This window comes from Mobula birostris, chromosome 6 (genome assembly GCF_030028105.1).
Source record: "Mobula birostris isolate sMobBir1 chromosome 6, sMobBir1.hap1, whole genome shotgun sequence".
NCBI classification, from domain to species: domain Eukaryota; kingdom Metazoa; phylum Chordata; class Chondrichthyes; order Myliobatiformes; family Myliobatidae; genus Mobula; species Mobula birostris.
Genome location: NC_092375.1, coordinates 195457049 through 195481811, shown reverse-complemented (window position 1 = coordinate 195481811; position 24763 = coordinate 195457049). Strand labels below are relative to the sequence as shown.

At 42.3% G+C, this 24763-nt stretch overlaps 1 protein-coding gene across 5 annotated transcripts in view; it reads left to right on the top strand.

The window, feature by feature from the left end:
- nckap5l (NCK-associated protein 5-like) overlaps nt 1–24763 on the top strand; it is a 607033-nt gene that overhangs the window by 320442 nt on the left and 261828 nt on the right. For all 5 annotated transcript variants that reach the window (XM_072262144.1, XM_072262143.1, XM_072262141.1 and 2 more), the window contains 3 exons: nt 10954–11022; nt 20028–20066; nt 21677–21796. In XM_072262144.1, coding sequence (XP_072118245.1) covers nt 10954–11022; nt 20028–20066; nt 21677–21796 — 228 coding nt within the window. The remainder of the gene's footprint in view (nt 1–10953; nt 11023–20027; nt 20067–21676; nt 21797–24763) is intronic.

The window sequence follows — 24763 nt, the reverse complement described above, 5'->3', positions numbered from 1 at the left end:
AATGGGCAAAAAAGTGACTGATGGAATACAGTGTTGGAAAATGTATGATAATGTATTTTGGTAAAAGGAACAATAGTGCAGACTATTATCTAAATATAACATAGAACGTAGAATAGTACAGCACAGTACAGGCCCTTCGGGCCACAATGTTGTGCCGACCCTCAAACCCTGCCTCCCATATAACCCCCCACCTTAAATTCCTCCATATACCTGTCTAGTAGTCTCTTAAACTTCACTAGTGTATCTGCCTCCACCACTGACTCAGGCAGTGCATTCCACGCACCAACCACTCTCTGAGTAAAAAACCTTCCTCTAATATCCCCCTTGAACTTCCCACCCCTCACCTTAAAGCCATGTCCTCTTGTATTGAGCAGTGGTGCCCTGGGGAAGAGGCGCTGGCTATCCACTCTATCTATTCCTCTTAATATCTTGTACACCTCTATCATGTCTCCTCTCATCCTCCTTCTCTCCAAAGAGTAAAGCCCCAGCTCCCTTAATCTCTGATGATAATGCATACTCTCTAAACCAGCCAGCATCCTGGTAAATCTCCTCTGTAACCTTTCCAATGCTTCCGCATCCTTCCTATAGTGAGGTGACCAGAAATGGACACAGTACTCCAAGTGTGGCCTAATCAGAGTTTTATAGAGCTGCATCATTACATCGCGACTCTTAAACTCTATCCCTCGACTTATGAAAGCTAACGCTCCATAAGCTTTCTTAACTACCTTATCTACCTATGAGGCAATATTCAGGGATCTGTGGATATGTACCCCAAGATCCCTCTGCTCCTGCATAGTTCCAAGTATCCTGCCATTTACTTTATACTCTGCCTTGGAGTTTGTCCTTCCAAAGTGTACCACCTCATACTTCTCCGGGTTGAACTCCATCTGCCACTTCTCAGCCCACTTCTGCATCTTATCAATGTCTCTCTGCAATCTTCGAATATCCTCTACACTATCCACAACACCACCAACCTTTGTGTCGTCTGCAAACTTGCCAACCCACCGTTCTACCCCCACATCCAGGTCGTTAATAAAAGTCACGAAAAGTAGAGGCCCCAGAACAGATCCTTGTGGGGCACCACTAGTCACAACCCTCCAATCCGAATGTACTCCCTCCACCACCACCCTCTGCCTTCTGCAGGCAAACCAATTCTGAATCCACCTGGCCAAACTTCCCTGGATCCCATGCCTTCTAACTTTCTGAATAAGCCTACCGTGTTGGACCTTGTCAAATGCCTGACTAAAATCCATGTAGATCACATCCACTGCACTACCCTCATCTATATGCCTGGTCACCTCCTCAAAGGTCTCTATCAGGCTTGTTAGACACGATCTGCCCTTCACAAAGCCGCGCTGACTGTCCCTGATCAGACCATGATTCTCTAAATGCCTATAGATCCTATCTCTAAGAATCTTTTTCGACAGCTTTCCCACCACAGACATAAAGCTCACTGGCCTATAGTTACCCGGACTATCCCTACTACCTTTTTTCAACAAACCCTACTTTTTTTGAACAATTCAAACATCAGAGAAAATTTAAACATCAGAGGTGCAAAGGGACTTGGGAGTCCTCGTGCAAGACTCCCAGAAGGTTAATTTATAGGTTGAGTCTGCGGTAAAGACTGTCAAAGCAAGAAGATAATGCAGAGACTTTATAAGACTCTAGTCAGGCCCCAAATATTGTATTGTCAACACTTTTGGACCTCATATCTCAGAAATGATGTGTTGTCATTTGAAAGAGTCCAGGGGAGGTTCGCAAGGATAATTCTGGGAATGAAGGAGTTAACATATGAGGAGCATTTGGCATCTTTGGGCCTGTACTCACTGGAATTGAGAAGAATGCGGCGGGGGGGGGGGGGGATCTCATTGAAATCTACCGAATGTTGGAAGAACTAGATAAGATGGATGTGGAGAAGATGTTCCCTATGGTTGGGGTATCCAGAACTAGAGGGCACAGCCTCAGAATTGAGGGGCAACCTTTTTAAACAGAGGTAAAGTGAAACTTTTTAGCCAGAGAGTAGTGAATCTGTTAGAGTGCAGTGGAGACCAAGTCCATGGGTATATTAAAGTGAAGTTTGATAGTTTCTATTTGTTCAGAGTATCAAAGGATATGGTGAGAAAGCAGGTGTATGGAGTTGAGTGGAATCCGGGAACAGCCATAATGGAATGGCAGAGCAGACTCAATGGGCTGGATGGCCCAGTTGTGCTCCTACATCTTACAGCCTTACAAGACGTCTATCAGAACCAGGTTCTTCATCACTCACATATTTTATGGTTTTTTTGTGGCAGCAATACATAGAAGTACTATAGAACTATGCAAAAATCTTAGTCACCCTAGCTGCAATCTACAATATAGATACTGTAGATATATTACAGTATATCTGGAAGAGAGATATAGCTGCAATCTACAATATATATACTGTAGATATATTACAGTATATCTGGAAGAGAGATATAGCTGCAATCTACAATAGAAATACTATATATAAAATCCATTCTCTTCTTTCACATTAGCATTAAGTCCATTTTGCCAATGAGAGCTCAGGGCTGAACTTGTCATGTAACACAAAGAAAAACAAAAGCAAATGTAGTATAACCAAATAAGGGGGAAAAATAAATGATTGCTGTCCCCTTCCATCATGCCCCCCCAAATCAGAGCTAGTTACCTATGCTAAGCACAAGAAAGTTTACAGATGCGGGAAACGCTGGAGGAACTCAGTAGGTCAGGCAGCATCTATGGAAGCAAATAAACAGTCAAAATTTCAGGCTGAGACCCTTCTTCATGACTGAAAGGGAAGGGATAAGGCTCCAAAGTAAAAAGCTTGGGTGAAAAGAAGGAGGACGGCTGGATGGTGATAGGTGAAACCAGCTGGGTAGGAAAGATAAAGGGTTGGAGAAGAAGGAATCTGATAGCAGAGCAGAGTGGAGTGGACCGTCAGAAAAAGTGAAGGTAGAGGGAACCCAGGGAGGGGGGATTGATGTGTAATGCAGAGGAGCAAGCTCATTGGTAATGCAACTCTGCTGCTTACAGTTTGGAATAGATTGAATTGAGAAGATCCAATGGTGAGCAGAGTATGTTTCAATGAGAGGTTATCCAGAGAATTTCTACTAAGCCGTTGTATTGAAATTTGGTGATCTCTTCTTGGCCATCCTGCACCAAGCTTATGGAGTTAATCGCAGAGTAGCAGGTTGTTTGGAATTCTGGCAACTCCTTCAAAATAAGTCTTTTCCCAAAAGTCATCAAAGCATTTCAGATCAAGTATCATAGGAACAGGCAGAGAGGATATTTGACCTTGGCAATAGCTGGCATGTAATTGCGTGCAAATATCTTTGATGTCACTATTTTTATGCCACAATTATGTCAAAACTTGTCAGGCAATCTAGGCCACTCAAATTGATTGCATTGAATCAAGGTCATGAAGGTAGCACATAGCAGGAGAAGAAAGGGAAAAATAATCTTTCTTATCTTTTATAGACTTTGAGCTTTAGTCTTACTTTTCTCAACATGTATCCTGTCCCTGTCTGATGCCATCTCTGTAAGATACAGATGCAGAATTCGGCCCATCAAGTCTGCTTCACCATTTCATCGTGGCTAATCCACTTTCCCTCTCAGCCCCAACTTCTTGCCTTCTCCCCTATCCTTTCATGTCCTGACTAATCAAGGATCTATCAACCTCGGCCTTAAATACTGTACACCAAGTTACTTGGCCTCCACAGCTGCTTGTGGCAACGAATTCCCCACACTTACTGTAATCTACAGATTTATTTCTATTATTATGTATTTCATTGTACTGCTGTTGCAAAGACAACAAGTTTCTTGATATATGCCTGTGATATTAAACCTGATGCTAATTCTGAATGTAATTGGTTTTTGGATGTACAATTTATCAATGAACAATAGGGAGACAATCAGTGCAGTTTGATGACTGCAAGGCCCTCTAGTGGCCAAAATAAAAACTTCTATTTGCCTGTCAAATAAATCATTTTACAAAAGCTAAGTGTGGCTGTGATGACTTGGAAGTTTAACATTTAGTCAGAATAAAAGTTAAGAAAGCACACTATATTCATAATATATTACTGGGAATTACCATGGATGCAGGTATTTTCCCACATGCTGTGTTAAGAAGTTGGAGCTGGAACTCCAGATCATTCGGGAGAATTATCAACAGGATGTATGGAGAGGTAGTTACAGCACAGCTGCAGGACACAGGAAACTGGGTGACAGTCAGGAAGGGGAAAAGGGTTGAAGGAACCAGTGCAGAATACCCCTGTGGTCGTCCTCAACAACAGGTATATCACTTTGGATGCTGGGGATGTGGGGATGACCTAACAGAGGAAAGTCATCTTGGGCACTGAGTCTGCCTCTGTGACTCAGAAAGGAAGAGGAGAGAAGAGACCACTGTGGTCATAGGGGATTTGTTGGTTCAGGGGATGCATAGGAGGCTCTGTTAGCGAGAATAAGATTGCCGGATGGTATGTTGCTTCCTGCGTGAAAGGGTCTGGGATATCTCAGATCGAATCCTCAGCCTTCTTAAGTAGGAAGGTGAACAGCCAGAAGTCATGGCCCATGTAGATATGGGTAAGGACGAGTGACGAGGTTCTGCACAGGGAATTCAGGAAGTTAAAGGGCAGAACCTCCTGAGTTGTGATCTCAGGATTGCTACCCTTGCCACGTGCTCGTGAGGCCAGAACTAGGACGATCATACAGTTTAACATGTGGCTAAGGAGTTGGTGTAGGAGGGAGGACATAAGATTTTTGGATCATTGGGCTCTCTTCCAGAGAAGGTGGGACCTGTACAGAAGAGATGGTTTGCACCTGAACTGGTGGGGGGATTAATATCCCAGCAGGAAGGTTTGTTGATGCTGCACAGTTGGGTTCAAACTAGAGTTGCAGAAGGAAGGGAAACAGAGTGCCAGAACAGTTAGTGGAGAGATTGTGGAGGTAGATGTTGGTAAGAACTCAGACAAAGTCAGGAATCAAAAGGTTAAACAGGGTGTGACTAGTGTCAGGAGCTGCATATATTTCACTGCAAGAAGTATCGTAGGAAAGGCGGATGATAGTGCTGAAGCTGGTTTACAAACAGAGGCAATGTGTAGTGAGGAGAGGCAGTTGATAGGGAAAAATTGTAGTCAACAGGATAAGTTCAAATGTGAAATGTGAAAGGTGAAAATTGAAAAGGGTGAATACAGGACTGAATGTGCTATATATGGAATAAGGTAGATAAATTTGCTGCACACAGCTGCAGATTGGCAGGTATGATGTTGTTGGCATCACTGAATCATGGCTGAAAGATTATGGCTGGGAGCTTAATGTCCATGGATACACATTGTATCAAAAGAATAGGGAGGAAGGCAGAGGGGCGCCATTGCTCTGTTGGTCTAAAATTAAATCAAATCATTAGAAATAGGCGACATCGGGTCAGAACATGTTGAATCATTGTAGATAGAGCTAAGGAACTGCAAGAGTAAAGAGAATCTGATGGGAACTGTACATAGATCCCCAAACAGTAGTAAGGGTATGGCCTATAAATTACAACAGGAGATGGAAAATTCATGCCAAAAGAGTAATGTTACAATAGTCATGGGGGACTTTAATATGCAGGTAGATTGGGAACATCAGGTTGGTGTAGGATTCCAGGAGAGGGAATTTCTACAGTGCCTACAAAGTGGCTTTTTAGAGCAGCTGGTAGTTGAACTCACCAGAGGATCAGCTATTCTGGATTGAGTGTTGTGCAATTGAACCAGAATTGATTAGAGAGTTTAAGGTTAAAAAAAACCTTTAGGGGCAAGTGATCATAATATGATTGAATTCACCCTGAAATTTGAGAAGGAGAAGCTGAAGTCAGATGTATCAGTATTACAGTGGAGGAAAGGGAATTACAGAGACATGAGAGAGGAGTTGGCCAGAATTAATCGGAAAAGAGGGTGGTGAATCTGTGGAATCCTTTGCCACGGGCAGCTATGGAGACTGAATTTTTATGTATATTTAAGGCAGTGGTAGATAGATTCTTGCTTGACAGGCCATGAAGTGATACAGGGAGAAGGCAGGAGATTGGGGCTCTGAGGAAAATTGGATCAACCATGATGAAATGGTGGAGCAGACTTGATGGGCCAAATCGCCTAATCCTGCTACTATATCTTATGGTCTTATGCTTTAATACATGTAGACCAATAGAAGATGGAGAAATGTAGGGTCCATTCATAAAATTCACTCAGAGTTGGACTGTGGTCAGGCATGGCAGGGAGAGTTTTCTTCCTTCTCCTGTCTGCATGAGATGTGGGACTTTCGAGAGACTTTGAACTTTTTTTACCATGCCCATGGCATGTTCTTCATCAAGTTATGGTATTGCTTGCACTGTTGTAACTATATGTAATAATTATGTGGTTTTTGTCAGTTTTTCAGTCTTGGTCTGTCCTGTGTTTCTGTGATATCACATCGGAGGAATATTGTATCATTTCTTAATACATGCATTACTAAATGACAATAAAAGAGGACTGCGTGACCTCATAATCTAATCTAATGTAAAAACGTCATAATTTTAATTTTGAAATCCAGATAGCAAGAAACAAGTTTTTGATTCGCATATCAGAATAAATTTGATCATGAACAGAATATTCCCCGTTCAGCTTTGTATGAACCAACTTGTTTTTTTCAAAAGCGTTGTGTATTTCTTTATCCTGAATGTGGTGAATTTATGTCTAGTGCAGAGCAAAAGGTACCAGACCTACTAACGTAAAGGAGTTACATTGATTTAAAGCAACTGAGCAAATCTGGCAGGTTTAAGCTTTTTAAAAACGCAAACAACAGGAATTCTGCAGATGCTGGAAATTCAAGCAACACACATCAAAGTTGCTGGTGAACGCAGCAGGCCAGGCAGCATCTCTAGGAAGAGGTACAGTCGACGTTTCAGGCCGAGACCCTTCGTCAGGACTAACTGAAGGAAGAGTTAGTAAGAGATTTGAGAGGGGGAGGGGGAGATCCAAAATGATAGGAGAAGACAGGAGGGGGAGGGATGGAGCCAAGAGCTGGACAGGTGATTGGCAAAGGGGATATGAGAGGATCATGGGACAGGAGGTCCGGGGAGAAAGACAAGGGGGGGGGGATTCCCAGAGGATGGGCAAGGGATATAGTCAGAGGGACAGAGGGAGAAAAAGGAGAGTGAGAGAAAGAATGTGTGTATAAAAATAAATAACAGATGGGGTACGAAGGGGAGGTGGGGCATTAGAGGAAGTTAGAGAAATCGATGTTCATGCCGTCAGGTTGGAGGCTACCCAGACGGAATATAAGGTGTTGTTCCTCCAACCTGAGTGTGGCTTCATCTTTACAGTAGAGGAGGCCGTGGATAGACATGTCAGAATGGGAATGGGATGTGGAATTAAAATGTGTGGCCACTGGGAGATCCTGCTTTCTCTGGCGGACAGAGCGTAGGGGTTCAGCAAAGCAGTCTCCCAGTCTGCGTCAGGTCTCGCCAATATATAGAGGGCCACATCGGGAGCACCGGACGCAGTATATCACCCCAGTCGACTCACAGGTGAAGTGTCGCCTCACCTGGAAGGACTGTCTGGGGCTCTGAATGGTGGTAAGGGAGGAAGTGTAAGGGCGTGTGTAGCACTTGTTCCGCTTACAAGGATAAGTGCCAGGAGGGAGATCAGTGGGGAGGGATGGGGGGGACGAATGGACAAGGGAGTCACGTAGGGAGCGATCCCTGTGGAAAGCAGAGGGGGCGGGGGAGGGAAAGATGTGCTTAGTGGTGGAATCCCGTTGGAGGTGGCGGAAGTTACAGAGAATAATATGTTGGACCCGGAGGCTGGTGGGGTGGTAGGTGAGGACAAGGGGAACCCTATTCCTAGTGGGGTGGCGGGAGGATGGAGTGAGAGCAGATGTGTGTGAAATGGGGGAGATGCGTTTGAGAGCAGAGTTGATAGTGGAGGAAGGGAAGCCCCTTTCTTTAAAAAAAGACGACATCTCCCTCATCCTGGAGTGAAACGCCTCATCCTGAGAGCAGATGTGGCAGAGATGGAGGAATTGCGAGAAGGGGATGGCATTTTTGCAAGAGACAGGGTGAGACGAGGAATAGTCCAGATAGCTGTGAGAGTCAGTAGGCTTATAGTAGACATCAGTGGATAAGCTGTCTCCAGGGACAGAGACAGAAGGATCTAGAAAGGGGAGGGTGGTGTCGGAAATGGACCAGGTAAACTTGAGGGCAGGGTGAAAGTTGGAGACAAAGTTAATAAAATCAACGAGCTCAGCATGTGTGCAGGAAGCAGCGCCAATGCAGTCGTCGATGTAGCGAAGGAAAAGTGGGGGACAGATACCAGTATAGGTTTGGAACATAGATTGTTCCACAAAGCCAACAAAAAGACAGGCATAACTAGGACCCATACGGGTGCCCATAGCTACACCTTTAGTTTGGAGGAAGTGGGATGGATCTTGGCTCCATCCCTCCCCCTCCTGTCTTCTCCTATCATTTTGGATCTCCCCCTCCCACTTTCAAATCTCTTACTAACACTTCCTTCAGTTAGTCCTGACGAAGGGTCTCGGCCTGAAATGTCGACTGTACCTCTTTCTAGAGATGCTGCCTGGCCTGCTGCGTTCACCAGCAATTTTGATGTGTGTTGCTGGAGGTTTAAGCTTTTGTTCTCTAACTTGGCTGCTTGGAATGAGGTTTCACCATAGATTAAACAAGTTTTCATCATACTCAAAGTAAAAGTGCTACTGAGAGCTATAAAGAGGCACACCACAGAATCATGTGAGGGAACAACAAAAACTATTCGTTCAATTTATATTGTGCCTTTAATGAAGAAAAACATTGCAACATTCTTCATAGGAGCATTATCAAATGAGAAATGATGCTGAGTTACATAAGTCAGTGTTAAGGTGGGTAACCAGAAATGTGATCAAAGAGACAGCTTTTAAAGTGCTCCTTTCTAGTGAAAAGAGAGGAAATAAAAACCCTAAATCACCACCAACAGAAGCTGCAGTTCCTGCAGTTAGGACAGTGGAATTCTGGAAAGGACAGCAGGAAAGCATTGAGGAGTATGGGTATGTCATGTTATAGTGTCAGAGTGGGGATACCTCCACCCACTAACCAACATTTAAAGTGAGCCAGTGAAGGCCAGCAATCATGGGGGGGGGGCGTTAATGCAACTCAGTGTCTCAGTTCTTGGACAGCAAAATATTTAATAGCCTTTTACTTCCAGATAGACCATGATTGCTCACGTTATATGACACAGCAAGTGATGATGATGATGATACTTAAGGAGATTACAATGCTGTGTAAAAGTCATAGGCACATATATATAGCTGTGGTGCATAAGACTTTTACTCAGTACTATAGAACAATGGTGACATGACCAAAACATTGTGACATGGTCAAATGTAGAAATAACAAACTTTATTAGAATGGTTTCGGCAACAGATGAGATTAGGCAGTAGCAGTGTTGTAGGTGGTAATGGATGGAAATGTTACGGTACTTTTCAGATATTGCCATTTCGATTCAAATACTTGAAATATTTATCAATTCTGACAGTTAAGTGTCTCTATATTTACTTACAATTCTAAAGCTCTTTATTTCTGCCTTTTCTTTTGTTCAGGGTTACAACATGTAAGTTCCTAATTTCATTTAAAGTTTTATTCATTGGAATATTGAAGACACTGCAATTTGAATTCTGCTTTTCTTTTTTGATAATAACTGATACAAGTATTTTCAGTTTGAGTGCAAGCTTCTGCTTTATCTTGAACGGCAGATTTTTTTGAAAGATCTGAGCCACATGTTGGAATTCAATATGGAAATTTCTTGCAGCTGATCTTCAATGGAGAATTTTGAAGGACTTAACATATTGTTTGATAATGAGTGTTTGGTCTATGATTTGATCTATTTTCACCTGACCTGTTCAATCAAGATGCACTTAACACAAGTATTCTAAATTTCAAAAGAAGTAAATTTTAACTCAATCCTTTGTAATTCCATTGACTAAAGCTGTGGATTTTTGTATTAGGTGCATGGATGATTTTCAAAGTAATTTCGTGTTAATCTGTCACCTTTGACAATTTTGACTACTATTCGTCTTTCATTGCAAAGTGAAGGTTTTTGTCATTAACATCCTCTTTATGCTGCAGCTCTGTGATAAACCAAATTTGAGTATGTGTTGTTACTGTACAAACTTTCTGAAAGAGATTAAAGATTTATTCATGATTATAAATAGGGATTTAATGGAGGTGTGAGAGTACAGGATTGTCCAGTGTGTTAGCTACAAGCTATGTAAAGCCAGTTGAGAATTTAAATCTGGGTAATTCCATTGTATCACTAGGTTGATGAATAGTTCTTAATAAATCATGTCATTGTATATATGGTCTCACTACTTATATTCAAATCATATCCATGCATATTTTAATCTTTTCTGCATTTGTTGGTAAAATAGCAAGCCATAATGTTTGCTAATTAAGCATGTTTCTCTTTATTGTTCATTGAGGCTCATCCACATTGGTGAATAACATGGGCATAAATAGCAGGAGCACCACTTTATATATGCAGAAGAGACATAAGTTGTTTCCTGCACTGGCAATCAAAATGACTGTTGCCAATAATCAATAATGAGCCATTCTGACATCAGGTGCCAGTACAAAACATATTCAGCTACATTCAGGTGATCAGATGTGAGTCTTGACTGTATCATGAGAGGCAAGATTCTTAGATTGAGTCACAATTAAGTCATGTTCATTCTTCAACTGCTGGACAAAAGCCTAGAGGGAAATAACTGTAAAATTTTGCATCGTATGGTGGCAAATGTTTGTTAGCTAAACATGCACATAATGTGGTTCCCTGTATTGAGTTTGGGATATTTTGCATTTATAGTACGTGCAGTTTAACTATGCCGATGTGTTTTCAGATTAGTACTTTGAGAAAAATATCTCCCCTTGTAAAGATACTCTTTTTGTTTTCATTTCAGGCAGAAAACTCAGCATTGGCACTAGAAAATGAACATCAACGAGAACAATATGAACGCTGTCTTGATGAGGTGGGAATTACAGAGTATTCTGAGATTATTTCAATTCTATCATCTTTTTACTTTTGGCGATTTGCAGTCTAAAAGTCAAAGTATTTTTAATTAGTGACTCTGTGTGTGTGTGTGTGTGTGTGTGTGTGTGTGTGTATTGTGAGTGTGTGGGGGGCAAATTGAGATTTAGTCACCAACATGGAAATGAATGAATTAAACTGAAATGATTTCCCCATTTTCTTTAACGACATACTTAATTCCTATATCAGAAGGGCAATGCCATGATTTATAAATGTAATATTCCTGTTCACTACAGTGCATCTCTTGCTTGACTGATTGCATTCCGGATAAATTAATGCCAACCTGTGCTTGTAGGTATTTTTCTTTGGTAAACCTGAATCAAGTGAAGACCAACTAAATCTGGATAATCTGATTCAGATTCATATTTATTTGTCACATGTACATTGAAACACACAGCAAAATGCGTTGTCTGTGCTAACAACCAACACACACGTTCTGGCACCAACCTAGTGTACCCACAATGCTCAGCAGAACAACACAGAACACAACAAAACAGACATACCAAGCAATGAAACAACAATAGCAAAACAGAGCCCTTCCCTCCTTCCTACCCACCCAGACGCACAGAGACCGTCCTCCAGCTCCACAACATGACTCCAGTCTCCAGGATTCTGCATCCCGCTTCAGCTCCCAGATTACCAAATCGGGCTTCGAGCTTTGGTATCGACCCCTGGACTAGCCGATGACAGGACCCTGATCTCCACACTCAAACTCTGGACTTGCTGACTAACTAATCCTTGTGCCTCCTGCTTGCACAAACACACTACCCCATGACCCATCGACCTGGGACAGCCCGCCATCCATGGACATCCTGTCCAGATCATTGCCCTTCGAGGATGAAGTGGAGGCTCACACTCCGAAAGTTGCACCTTGCAGCTGCTGAAAGAGCACTCACTGAAACAGATTTTAAATGGGTAGTACAGTAGAAAGTGTTACATTCCCTTGAACAGAAAATCCTACAAAATGTAGTGGATGCGGCCCAGTCCAACATGGGTAAAGCCCTTCTCACCATTGAGCAGGAAAGCAACATCTACCATCAAGGACCCCACCACCCACGCTCTCTTCTCGCTGCTGCCATCAAGAAGAAGGTACAGGAGCCTCAGGACTCTCAGCACCAGGTTCAGGAGCAGTCATTACCCCTCAATCAACAGGCTCTTGAACCAAAGGGAGTAACTTCATTTGCCCCATCACTGGACTGTTCCCACGACCAATGGACTCCGTTTCAAGGACTCTTCATCCCATGCTTTCAATATTTGTTGCTTATTTGTTACTACTACTTTCATTTTGTATTTGCAGACTTTGTTGTCTTTTGTGAACTGCTTGAACTAGTTGGTGCAGACTTTCACTGCTTCTGTTATGGTTATTACCCCATAGTGTTATTGAGTATGCCCACAAGAAAGTTCATCTCTGTGTTGTATATGGTGACATATACGTACTTTGAAAATAAATTTACTTTGAACTTTACTCCAGCTGCTGCCTTTAGTGAAATGAATGTCTTCAATCATGAATTAGCTTCTCTAATTTGTTATGATTGTACAATTTACTGTATAAGCATCCTCTGTATCATTAGATTTCTCTTGCAAAAACATTCTTGGTTCACTGTAGTTTCTGGTGTATTTAAAGATACCATTAGTACAGTCCCCACTAATCTTTCTCCCGGCGCTAGTCCCTGCAAGCAGACGAAGTGCTACACCCACCCATTCAACCCCCTCCCACGCCTCCAATCAGGGCCCCACGTAGCCCTCCATCTGAGGCAACTCTTCATCGGTGAATCCACTGGAGTTACCTGTTGTGTCTGGTGCTCCCAATGCGACCTCACCTGCCTTGGGGAATTCGTAAATTGGGGAACCGTTTCGTTGAGCACCTCTGCTCCACCTGCCAAAAGTGGAGCTTCTGATGGCCAAACATTTTAATTCCCATTCCAGTTTCAGCATGTTGTTTCATGGCCTCCTCTGAGGCTATCCTCAGGGTGGAGGAGCAACACCTTAAATTCCATCTTGGTGGCCTCCAACCTGATGGTATGAATATTGATTTCTCCTTCTGTTTATTTTCTCCTCCCCATCTCCTGTTCATCTATTCCCCACTTTGTCCTCTTCCCTCTCCTCACCTGCCCCTGGGCCCACTCCCCCTTCCCTTTCTCCTATGGTCCACTCTCCTCTCCTGTCAGATTTTGTACTCCCCAGCTCTTGACCTTTCTCACCCACCTGGCTTTACCTCTCACCTTCCAGCCTTCCTCCTTCCCCTCCTCCCATTCATCCTCTTTTTTTTATTCTGGCATTCTTTACCTTGCATTTCAGACCTGAAGAAGGGTCTCAGCCTAAAACATTGATTGTTTATTCATTTCCATAGATGCTGCCTGACCTGCTGAGTTCCTCTAGCATTTTGTGTGTGTTGCTCTGAATTCCCAGGATCAGCAGAATCTCTCGTGTTTACCATTACTAGCTTGTTGCTTTTACTGTTCTATGGTATTAAATGATAGAATGATATTACTAATTTTGCTTATTGTGGGACCTGTTATAGCTTTGTTTTTCATCTAATAGCAATAAGATCTGATCAAATCTGATTTCAGAATCAGAATCAGGTTTATTATCACCGGCATGTGATATGAAATTTGTTAACTTTAGCAGCAGCGGTTCAATGCAATACATGATCTAACAGAGAGAGAGAAAAAATATAATAAAATGATAATAAACAAGTAAATCAATTACTTATATTGAATAGATTAAAACAAAGGTGCAAAAACAGAAATACAGTATATTTTTTAAAAAGTGAGGTGGTGTCCATTTAGGAGTCGGGTGACAGAGGGGAAGAAGCTGTTCCTGAATCGCTGAGTGTGTGTCTTCAGGCTTCTGTATCTCCCACCTGATGGTAACAGTGAGAAAAGGGCATTTTCTGGATGCCAGAGGTCCCTAATAATGGACGCTGCCTTTCTGAGACACCGCTCCCTAAAGGTGTCCTGGGTACTTTGTAGGCTAGTACCCAAGATGGAGCTGACTAGATTTACAACCTTCTGCAGTTTCTTTCAGTCCTGTGCAGTAGCCCCTCCATACCAGACAGTGATGCAGCCTGTCAGAATACTTTCCACAGCACAACTATAGAAGTTCTTGAGTATTTGTGGACATGCCAAATCACTTCAAACTCCTAATAAAGTGTAGCCGCTGTCCTGCCGCCTTTATAACTACATCGATATGTTGGGACCAGGTCAGATCCTCAAAGACAGTGACAACTTGCTGGCAGCAAATTAAACTACTACCTATTCTATTAGTCACACTTTTTCTCAGATACAATCATTGTGTTCAATAGCCCATAACTTGTGTTTTGGAGTTGAGCTTTTGATCTACCAGTACGGTGTGAATTGAAGTCTTGAAGGTGCAGAACAGTTGTGTTGTGGTGTGTACGGGCACAATCAGGGCGTGTGGCCTGAGCCCAAGTGTGAGGAATAAGCACACTTATTGACTGATACAAGCACTGAGCCAGATTGAGAAGGTCAGGGTGTTGAGACTAGAAGCGAGGGGTGAGCTGGTGTTCAGCTCTCTGCTCGATGATGTTTACTTATCGCTGTGCTGAACTGAGGCTGTGACCTTACAGGCTCCTGGACCGACTGCAGTGGTGACTAGCTTTGTGGCTGTGGACTTACTTTTGTGAACTTTAATTTTCAATGTTTTTCGCTTACTTTTTATCGTTTGTATGATTTGTTCTTTTTTTCCATATTGGGGGCTTGACGGTCTTCTTTTAATGAGTTTCTTTTATTGAGTTTCTTTGTTTTGTGGCTGCCTGTAAGGAGACAAATCTCAGGATTGTATAAAGTATACGTATTTTGATAATAAATGTACTTTGAACTTGAACTTTGAATAGGTCCCCGTCTCAGTCACCTGTGTAGATATTTTCCTATATGGGACATCCTTGTGGCTGCCTGTGAGGAGACAAATCACACATAGTATACGTACTTTAATAATGAAGGTACTTTGATCTTTGAGGAAGATGAAAATGGGGCAGTCGCAGCAGAATATAGGGATATATTTACATTTTCAGCTGTTCATGCATCAATATTACCTTGATACTGATGCATGGCCCCTGTGGACAGCTCGAATCCTGGCTGGTGTCATTAATTGGAACGTTGTGGTGATCAGAACATCAGGCGGGTCAGCGGATGTGGCTGTTGGAGGGAGAGTGGATGCACTCTCTCTCTCGGTGGTGGGGGGAAGAGTCTGCTGGTTTTCAGGTTGGGTAAGTGTGAATAAGCACCACTCTAGATAGTAACATCGAAATAGCGATCTGTTGGTCTCCCTCTCACCGTGGAAAGAGTGACACCTCGCTGTCCCTTGTGAAAGTGAAAGAGAGAGGGGTCATGGAATGTAAACAACAGGAATTCTGCAGATGCTGGAAATTCAAGCAACACACATCAAAGTTGCTGGTGAACGCAGCAGGCCAGGCAGCATCTCTAGGAAGAGGTGCAGTCGACGTTTCAGGCCGAGACCCTTCGTCAGGACTAACTGAAGGAAGAGTGAGTAAGGGATTTGAAAGTTGGAGGGGGAGATCCAAAATGATAGGAGAAGACAGGAGGGGGAGGGATGGAGCCAAGAGCTGGACAGGTGATTGGCAAAAGGGGATACAAGAGGATCATGGGACAGGAGGTCCGGGAAGAAAGACAAGGTGGGGGGGGGACCCAGAGGATGGGCAAGAGGTATATTCAGAGGGACAGAGGGAGAGAGAAAAAGGAGAGTGAGAGAAAGAATGTGTGCATAAAAATAAGTAACAGATGGGGTACGAGGGGGAGGTGGGGCCTAGCGGAAGTTAGAGAAGTCGATGTACATGCCATCAGGTTGGAGGCTACCCAGACGGAATATAAGGTGTTGTTCCTCCAACCTGAGTGTGGCTTCATCTTTACAGTAGAGGAAGCCGTGGATAGACATGTCGGAATGGGATGTGGAATTAAAATGTGTGGCCACTGGAAGATCCTACTTTCTCTGGCGGACAGAGCGTAGATGTTCAGCAAAGCGGTCTCCCAGTCTGCGTCGGGTCTCGCCAATATATAAAAGACCACATCGGGAGCACCGGACGCAGTATATCACCGCAGTCGACTCACAGGTGAAGTGTTGCCTCACCTGGAAGGGCTGTTTGGAGCCCTGAATGGTGGTAAGGGAGGAAGTGTAAGGGCATGTGTAGCACTTGTTCCGCTTACACGGATAAGTGCCAGGAGGGAGATCAGTGGGGAGGGATGGGGGGGACGAATGGACAAGGGAGTTGTGTAGGGAGCGATCCCTGCGGAACGCAGAGAGAGTGGGGGGAGGGAAAGATGTGCTTAGTGGTGGGATCCCGTTGGAGGTGGCGGAAGTTACGGAGAATAATATGTTGGACCCGGAGGCTGGTGCGGTGGTAGGTGAGGACCAGGGGAACCCTATTCCTAGTGGGGTGGCGGGAGGATGGAGTGAGAGCAGATGTACGTGAAATGGGGGAGATGCGTTTAAGAGCAGAGTTGATAGTGGAGGAAGGGAAGCCCTTTTCTTTAAAAAATGAAGACATCTCCCTCGTCCCAGAATGAAAAGCCTCATCCTGAGAGCAGATGCAGCGGAGACGGAGGAATTGCGAGAAGGGGATGGCGTTTTTGCAAGAGACAGGGTGAGAAGAGGAATAGTCCAGATAGCTGTGAGAGTCAGTAGGCTTATAGTAGACATCAGTGGATAAGCTATCTCCAGAGACAGAGACAGAGGATCTAGAAAGGGGAGGGAGGTGTCAGAAATGGACCAGGTAAACTTGAGGGCAGGGTGAAAGTTGGAGGCAAAGTTAATAAAGTCAACGAGTTCTGCATGCGTGCAGGAAGCAGCGCCAATGCAGTCGTTGATGTAGTGAAGGAAAAGTGGGGGACAGATACCAGAATAGGCACGGAACATAGATTGTTCCACAAAGCCAACAAAAAGGCAGGCATAGCTAGGACCCATACGGGTGCCCATAGTTACACCTTCAGTTTGGAGGAAGTGGGAGGAGCCAAAGGAGAAATTATTAAGAGTAAGAATTAATTCCGCTAGATGGAGCAGAGTGGTGGTAGAGGGGAACTGATTAGGTCTGGAATCCAAAAAGAAGCGTAGAGCTTTGAGACCTTCCTGATGGGGGTTGGAAGTATATAAGGACTGGACATCCATGGTGAAAATAAAGCGGTGAGGGCCAGGGAACTTAAAATCATCGAAAAGTTTAAGAGCGTGAGAAGTGTCACGAACATAGGTCGGAAGGGATTGAACAAGGGGTGATAAAACAGTGTCGAGGTATGCAGAAATGAGTTTGGTGGGGCAGGAGCAAGCTGAGACAATAGGTCGGCCAGGACAGGCAGGTTTGTGGATCTTGGGTAGGAGGTAGAAACGGGAAGTGCGGGGTGTGGGAACTATAAGGTTGGTAGCAGTGGATGGGAGATCCCCTGAGCGGATAAAGTTGGTGATGGTGTGGGAGACAATGGCCTAGTGCTCCTCAGTGGGGTCACGATCGAGGGGTAAATAAGAGGAGGTATCCGCGAGTTGTCGTTGTGCCTCGGCAAGGTAGAGGTCAGTACGCCAGACTACAACAGCACCCCCCTTATCGGCGGGTTTAATAATAAGTTAGGATTAGTGTGGAGGGAGTGGAGAGCACAGCGTTCGGAAGGAGTGAGGTTGGAATGGGGACAAGGTGTGGTGAAGTCGAGACGGTTGATGTCCCGTCGGCAATTAGCGATAAAGAGATCCAGAGTGGTCATGGAACGTAGTTGTTTTGTTGGACTGCAGATCTGAGGTTCTCTAGGAATCTCCTCTTGCTTGCTCGGTGGGTGGTGGGTGCTGATGCATCCCCCCGGGCTTGGCCAGGAGCTGGACTTAGTTGTCAGAGGCTGTTTGAGGCGCACACCATTAGGAGCATTTGTGTGTGCTTGTCTCCACTACCACCCCGGCTGTAACAAGCTGAAGAAACCATACTGTATACATTCTTGGAAATCAAATGGAACAATTGATATAAATCTACAATCTGAATTTGTTTCAATACCTGATAGGAAACTACCTGTAAGGTAGTGTTTCTGCACTTCTGTTCAGTTTTTCTCTTCATAATTAATATGTAAATTTATTAGTGTAATCATAAATAACTCTGTTTATTTGACTGGAGTGCAGATTTTTCTCAATTGAATCTCTGATCCTTCATGGTTAGATGGTGGTTAAAATAATTGGAAACCTGGTTTGGTCATATTACCAAACTAGTCTTGGAGATGATCACTATAAGCAATGGATATTAGTGCAAAGCCTGCAGCAACTGGCTAATAATGTAGCTAATGAACATTATAATGGCTATCAGTACACAAATCTAATACTGCTTTTTTATAAGATAATATTATTAACTAGAAGCAGAAAGGTATTCAAATTATTTCTATTTTAAACATGAGAAAGTCTGCAGATGTGGGAAATCCAAAGCACCCCCCCCACACACACATACACATATATATATACACACACACACACACACTTTGGAGGAACTCAACCGGTCAGACACTGTCTATGGAAATGAGTAAACAGTCAACGTTTCAGGCAGAAACTCTTCTTTAGCACTGGAGAGGAAGAGGGGGGGTGCCAGAATAAAAAGATGGGCGAGGGGAAGGAGGACTAGCTAGAAGGTGATAAGTGAAGCCAGGTAGGAGAAAGCGAAGGGGCTGGAGAGGAAGGAAAACCTGATAGGAGAGGAGAGAGAACCATTGGAGAAAGGGAAGGAGGAGAGGGCCCGGGGGGAAGTGACAGTCAGCTGAGAAGAGGTCAGAGTGAGGAATAGAAGAAGAGAGGTGGAAGAGGTTATTTTTACTGGAAGGATAAGTTGATATTTATATGTTCTTATATACAAACTAATGAAGTATGCAGAGCAATGTTTGCTAGCCTATTTAAAATAATTAGTCATTTCACGTTCTATTCCATTGTGTATGTTTCCATGATCTTAGCCTTTTGGAGAAGATATTCTTAATTAACAGAATATACCTGAAGACAGCAAATAAAAACATCAAATTCAGAATCATAATTCTGTGGGTTAGTTTCAACCAAGAATTATGTAGCTTAGTTTTAGATTTATTTTTTAGGTCAATTATGCTTTGAATTTGTAGATGGTCTTTGTTCAAACAATGTCTCGATCAATGTAATCTATCTATAATAATATTTAATACTGATATGGATTATATTATGCAGATTGACTCGAGCTCCCCTTCCATAGTAAGAAACTGTTCTGTTTAAAACCTTTCAATGAAGAAGTAAAAGAACAGTATGCAGGAGGCGTACTGGAGATCAATAACCCATTGTGGGGGTTAGATATAAAGGGCATCCAGTTACAGATTACTGTTCAGAGTAGAACAGAAACCTAGCACTCTAGTTTGTGTTTATTTACCATGCCTTGATACTGATCTCAAAAATATGTAAGAACTTTATTTGCTTTCCACTGCCAACTGGTAAATCCCTTAACTGGAAACAAGGCAAAAAGTTCATATCAAAATAAAGAATTATTAATAAGCTTATTGTGCATGGAATTAGTAGAACTAAAAGAGACAGACAGGAGGTTTGTGAACATTCATATTAATGGGCCAGTCTGATCAGAGGATATGTACAAGTACTGCACTCTATTCTCTACCCTCTTCATCTGACTTCAGCACCAGATTTTTCAGTTCACTTCCCTTGTGTGCCAGTACAGCTTTCCTTTGAAAAAGCAACACTGGTAGGGAGTTCTAACTTTTAATTACTCTGAATAACTAAGTTAATCTTGTATTCCCTAGTTCAACTTCATCCCAGGAAGAGAGAGCAAAGCCTGCTTTGATGGCAAGGATTTATCCAAAAGCAAACTGCTGTTTCAAGTATATTAAAAGACTTTGTATGCCATTAAATAAATTTTCAATGGAGTTAACGTTGGGGTTGCGACACTGTAATAACATTATTGCTAAAAACTTTTTTGTGTGTTCTTCGTAGGTGGCTAATCAAGTTGTTCAGGCGTTGCTTACTCAGAAGGTGAGCTTCTTCACTTATTCCTCATGTATATAATTGTAATATACTCAGTATACAGAATATTAAATGGTGGATTCACAAACTTAACAAGGAGTAGCTTGTAATTTTTATCAGTCATGTATGTTGAGATTTAAAGTTAAACTGAGGTTTGAGAACATCACAAAAGCTGTAATCAATATTTCTCTTACATTGCATGATCGTGACTATCCCAACAACACCCCCTAGCAAAAGCATACACTGTAATACTGTATCCTGAATTGAACAAGATTCTTTCAAATAATAGGTTGTCTGGATTACATAGAAACATAGAAAATAGGTGCAGGAGTAGGCCATTCGGCCCTTCGAGCCTGCACCACCATTTATTATGATCATGGCTGATCATCCAACTCAGAACCCTGCACCAGCCTTCCCTCCATACCCCCTGACCCCCGTAGCCACAAGGGCCATATCTAACTCCCTCTTAAATATAGCCAATGAACTGGCCTCAACTGTTTCCTGTGGCAGAGAATTCCACAGATTCACCACTCTTGCCTGCACTTTAAATACACTGGGGTCTGGATTGGCAACACCACAATTCAGTGCTGGTTTGTGTGGTCATTTATATGAGTCAGAATTTTTCAGGGAGGAATTGACATCAAGTGATGTAGAGAACAAGCTGTACCACACTCAGTATCCAACACTGATTTATAATCACTATCTAACACTGATTTGAAATCACTATCCAACACTGATTTAATATCACTATTCAACACTGATTTGACATCACTATCCAACACTGATTTGCCATCACTATCCAACACTGATTTGCCATCACTATCCAACGCTGATTTGCCATCACTATCCAACGCTGATTTGACATCACTATCCAACACTGATTTGACATCACTATCCAACACTGATTTCATGTCGCTATCCAATACTGATTTAACATCAGGTGAAACTAAATAAGAAGGAAAGAAAAATGAAATTAAAATGTACAGATCAATTTATTTTCTATAAAATTAAGGACATTTGTGATACAGTATGTTTTTGCAAGTTTGAAATAATTAGTCATTACAAACTTTTTTCTGGACTATATATTTCTATGATTTTGGTCTTTTTGTGAAGGTCATCTTAATTAAATGAACACGAAGGTAGCAATTATTCTGTCAAATATAAACATGTTGATGCTTTAATTCTCTAGATTAATTTAAATCAAGAGCCAATTTTAGAATTGTCTATTTCTGCTGTTATCCTCTGTCAAAACAATAGACTTTATTAATATTTAATCTTCATAATGATGGCTAGTATTAATATTGATTACATCATGCAGATTGATACAACCTCTTTGCAAAAGTAAGACTGTCCTTGATGAAGCCTGTTAATGAAATAAAACAGTAGTTGGGAAAACGACATTGCAGAGAAAAAGTCTCAGACTGTGGGTCAGAAGTGAAAGGGTTCAAGTTACAGATTATTGTTCAAATATATATTGTAGCAAAAACATGAAACACTTAATAATACTGATCTTCAGTTCTCATTCTTCAGTATTGATCAGCTGAAAAGTGTAAATGATTAATCACAAGTTCTGATAATATTTCTGTCATTCTTCATCACAATACATTTTGCACTCACAGGATTTAAGAGATGAGTGCCTGAAACTGCGCACTAGGGTCTTCGATCTCGAACAGCAGAACCGCACATTGAACGTTTTATTTCAGCAGAGAGTTCGCCTGGCGTCTGACTCCCTTCTACAGGTTTGTGTATTTATGTTGGTGCCTTTGTCTGTCAATATTCTGCTTACAGGAAAGATGTTCATAAGGTTGAAAGAATACAGAGAAAATTTATAAGGACATTGCCGGGCCTGGAGGACTTGAAGTATGAGGAAAGATTGAATAGGTTAGGACTTTATTCCTTGGAATCTGGAAAATTTAGGGGAGTTTTGATAGAGGTATACAAAATTATGAAGGTTATTGATGGAGTAAATGCTAGCAGGCTTTTTCTGCTGAGGTAGGTTGTGGACTACAACTAGGGGTCATGGGTTAAGGCTGAAAGATGAAATGTTTAAGGGGAGCATGAGGGGAAACCTTTTCACTCGTGAGAGTGTGGGGAAAGAGCTGACAGCACAAGTGGTACATACAAGCGTGATTTCAATGTTTAAGAGAGGTCTGGATAGTGACATGGATAGCAGGTGTGGCTATGCCTTGATGCAGGCTGATGGGAGTCGGCAGTTCAAATGGTTTGGCATGGACTAGATGGCCTGAAGGGCCTGTTTCTGTGACTAATTATTAGTTATCTTTCAAAAGGCTGTATCGAACTGCATTGAATTAGTTGGCAATTTATGATGATGAAATGTTTCACATTAATTCATAGTACAATCCAATCCAAAGACTTTTTTTTATCCTTTCATTGGCAGTCTTTGTACATAATGTTATTAAATTGGATGCAATAAATTTATGCAAAGAATCAAGTGATCAGCCAAAGGATCAAATAGAAATAAAATTAAATATCCTGATTAAACTTTTCAGATTATATTGTGATTTTCAAATAGTTTGTCAGTGGAGGAAATTACTTCAGGAGAAAAAGGAAATTTATGTTATAAATATAACCCTATTGTGTTATTCTAGAAGCACTGTATGAGAATGAATAAGTTTGGTAATATTTACTTGCCTCAATACCAACTTCTTTAATTGCATTTTGTGATTTGAATATATTAAAAAAAACTAGAATGTGTGACCATACTTACAATTCTGTAGTCACGATAAGACATACTCTTGTTTAATTTTCTATTATAAATAGCATACCTCAGTTGAAAACTTCAGATTAAGATATCTTTCGGGAAACTGTGGAGACTGAAATGTGCGTTGATGTCTATGAATATGACTACAGGTGACACAGCAGTCCAGACGAAGGGTCCCAAACCAAAATATCAACTGTCCATTTCCGTCCGTAAATACCAGCTGAACAGCTGAGTTCATTTAGATTGTTCTGTTTGGCATGTCTATAACTACCTGTACATACTTTTGCAAATTCAGCTTAAATGATTTACTGATAATCTGTTTATACCACATAAACTTTCCACTGTTGACCTCTCATTGAGGACTGGTGTGTGTTACCCTGGCCTTCCGTTCCTGGTGTTGCTGACATTGATTTCGAGGTTGTTGTTGCACCACACTCAAACAGTAAATCCATATCACTCCTGCATGTCACTTCGTTGCTGTCTGAGATTTACCAGCAAGAGTGGTGTCAGCAGCAAACTTGTAGATGGCATTCGAGCTGTGCCTAGCCATACAATCATGAGTGTAGAACTAGGCTAAGAATACATCCCTGAGGTGCACCTAGGTTGATTGTTAGCACGGATTGGATTAGATTACATTTGATTAGTTTTATATGTCACATGTACATTGAAATATCAAAACATACAGTAAATGTGTTGGTTTACATTAATGACCAACACAGCCTGCAAGTGTTGCCATGTTTCCAATGCCAGCACAGTATGCCCATACTTACTAACACTTACCATACACCTAAATGAAAGCCAGAGCAATGTTTTCACTAATGCGCATTCACTGTCAACTCCCAATCAGGAAGTTGCGGGTCCTCTTGCAGGGAGAGTACTGAGGGCCAGGCTTTGAAGCTTGTTGATTCGTTCTAAGAGGATGACGGTGTTGAACACTGAGCTGTAATTGATAATTATCAGCCTAACTATTTTTGCTGTAGTCTAGGTATTCCAAAGCTGAGTGAGATTGCATTCTACTGAGAGGTAGAATGCAGCGGCTCCAATCCTTGCTCATGTCATCACCAATAATAAAATACGTAACTAAAATAACTGGACTGAGAACACATGCACTCTTATGCCCCAAACATTCTTTTTATATTACTTGTGCACAAGGGGAACAACATGGCCCCGTCACCCACACTGCTCTGGGTCTGAACAGAAAACGGCTGTTTTTATACAGAATTGGCTTATCATTATGGATGGGGATCATTCGGTAAATTGCATATGTTTAAGTTCCTTACTTGCAAGATCCATCACCAGTCACAATAGAGGTGTTAAAAACCAATTAAAACTTCAAGCTGACAGCCGATGACATCTGGAAGTTAGTAAAGCAGTCATCCCTGAGTTGGTTGGTTCTGTTATTCCTATCTTATCTGTCTCTGGCACCCCCTATTTTGAAAAGGGATGCTATGTTGTAGAAAAGTCTCACTGCAGAGGCCTCAGCCATCTGACTTGAGGACGCACTGCCACAGTCACCCCTGTAGTGGGTAAGGTTGGCTCTGGCAGTCTCACTTTAAAGATGTTCCATGACTACTACTGCCCCAAGCTGTCCTTGCCTGGATGTTGTCTTTAACCCTTGCCTTACTGCAACTTCCACTCTCAGACAGGAGTTAATTCTAGCCCTGACTGACCTCTCAAAGAACTTTGTCACAGTAGATATGAGTGCTACTGGGCAATAGTGGTTGAGGCAGCTCACTCTGCTCTGCTTGGGCACTGATATACTTGATGCCCCTTTTAAAGCAGGGGGTCCTCTTACTGCAGCAGTCAGAGGTTGAAGATGTCTTGAACTCTCCAGCCAGTTGGTCTGCACAGATTTTCAATCGCACCCCATCAGGTGGACGTGGCATGGTACTGACAATCTTTTTCTTATCATCTTCTAGTTTATGAGGAGGAGGCAAGAGAATGGGATTGAGAAGGGTAATAAATCAGCCATGATGGAATGGCT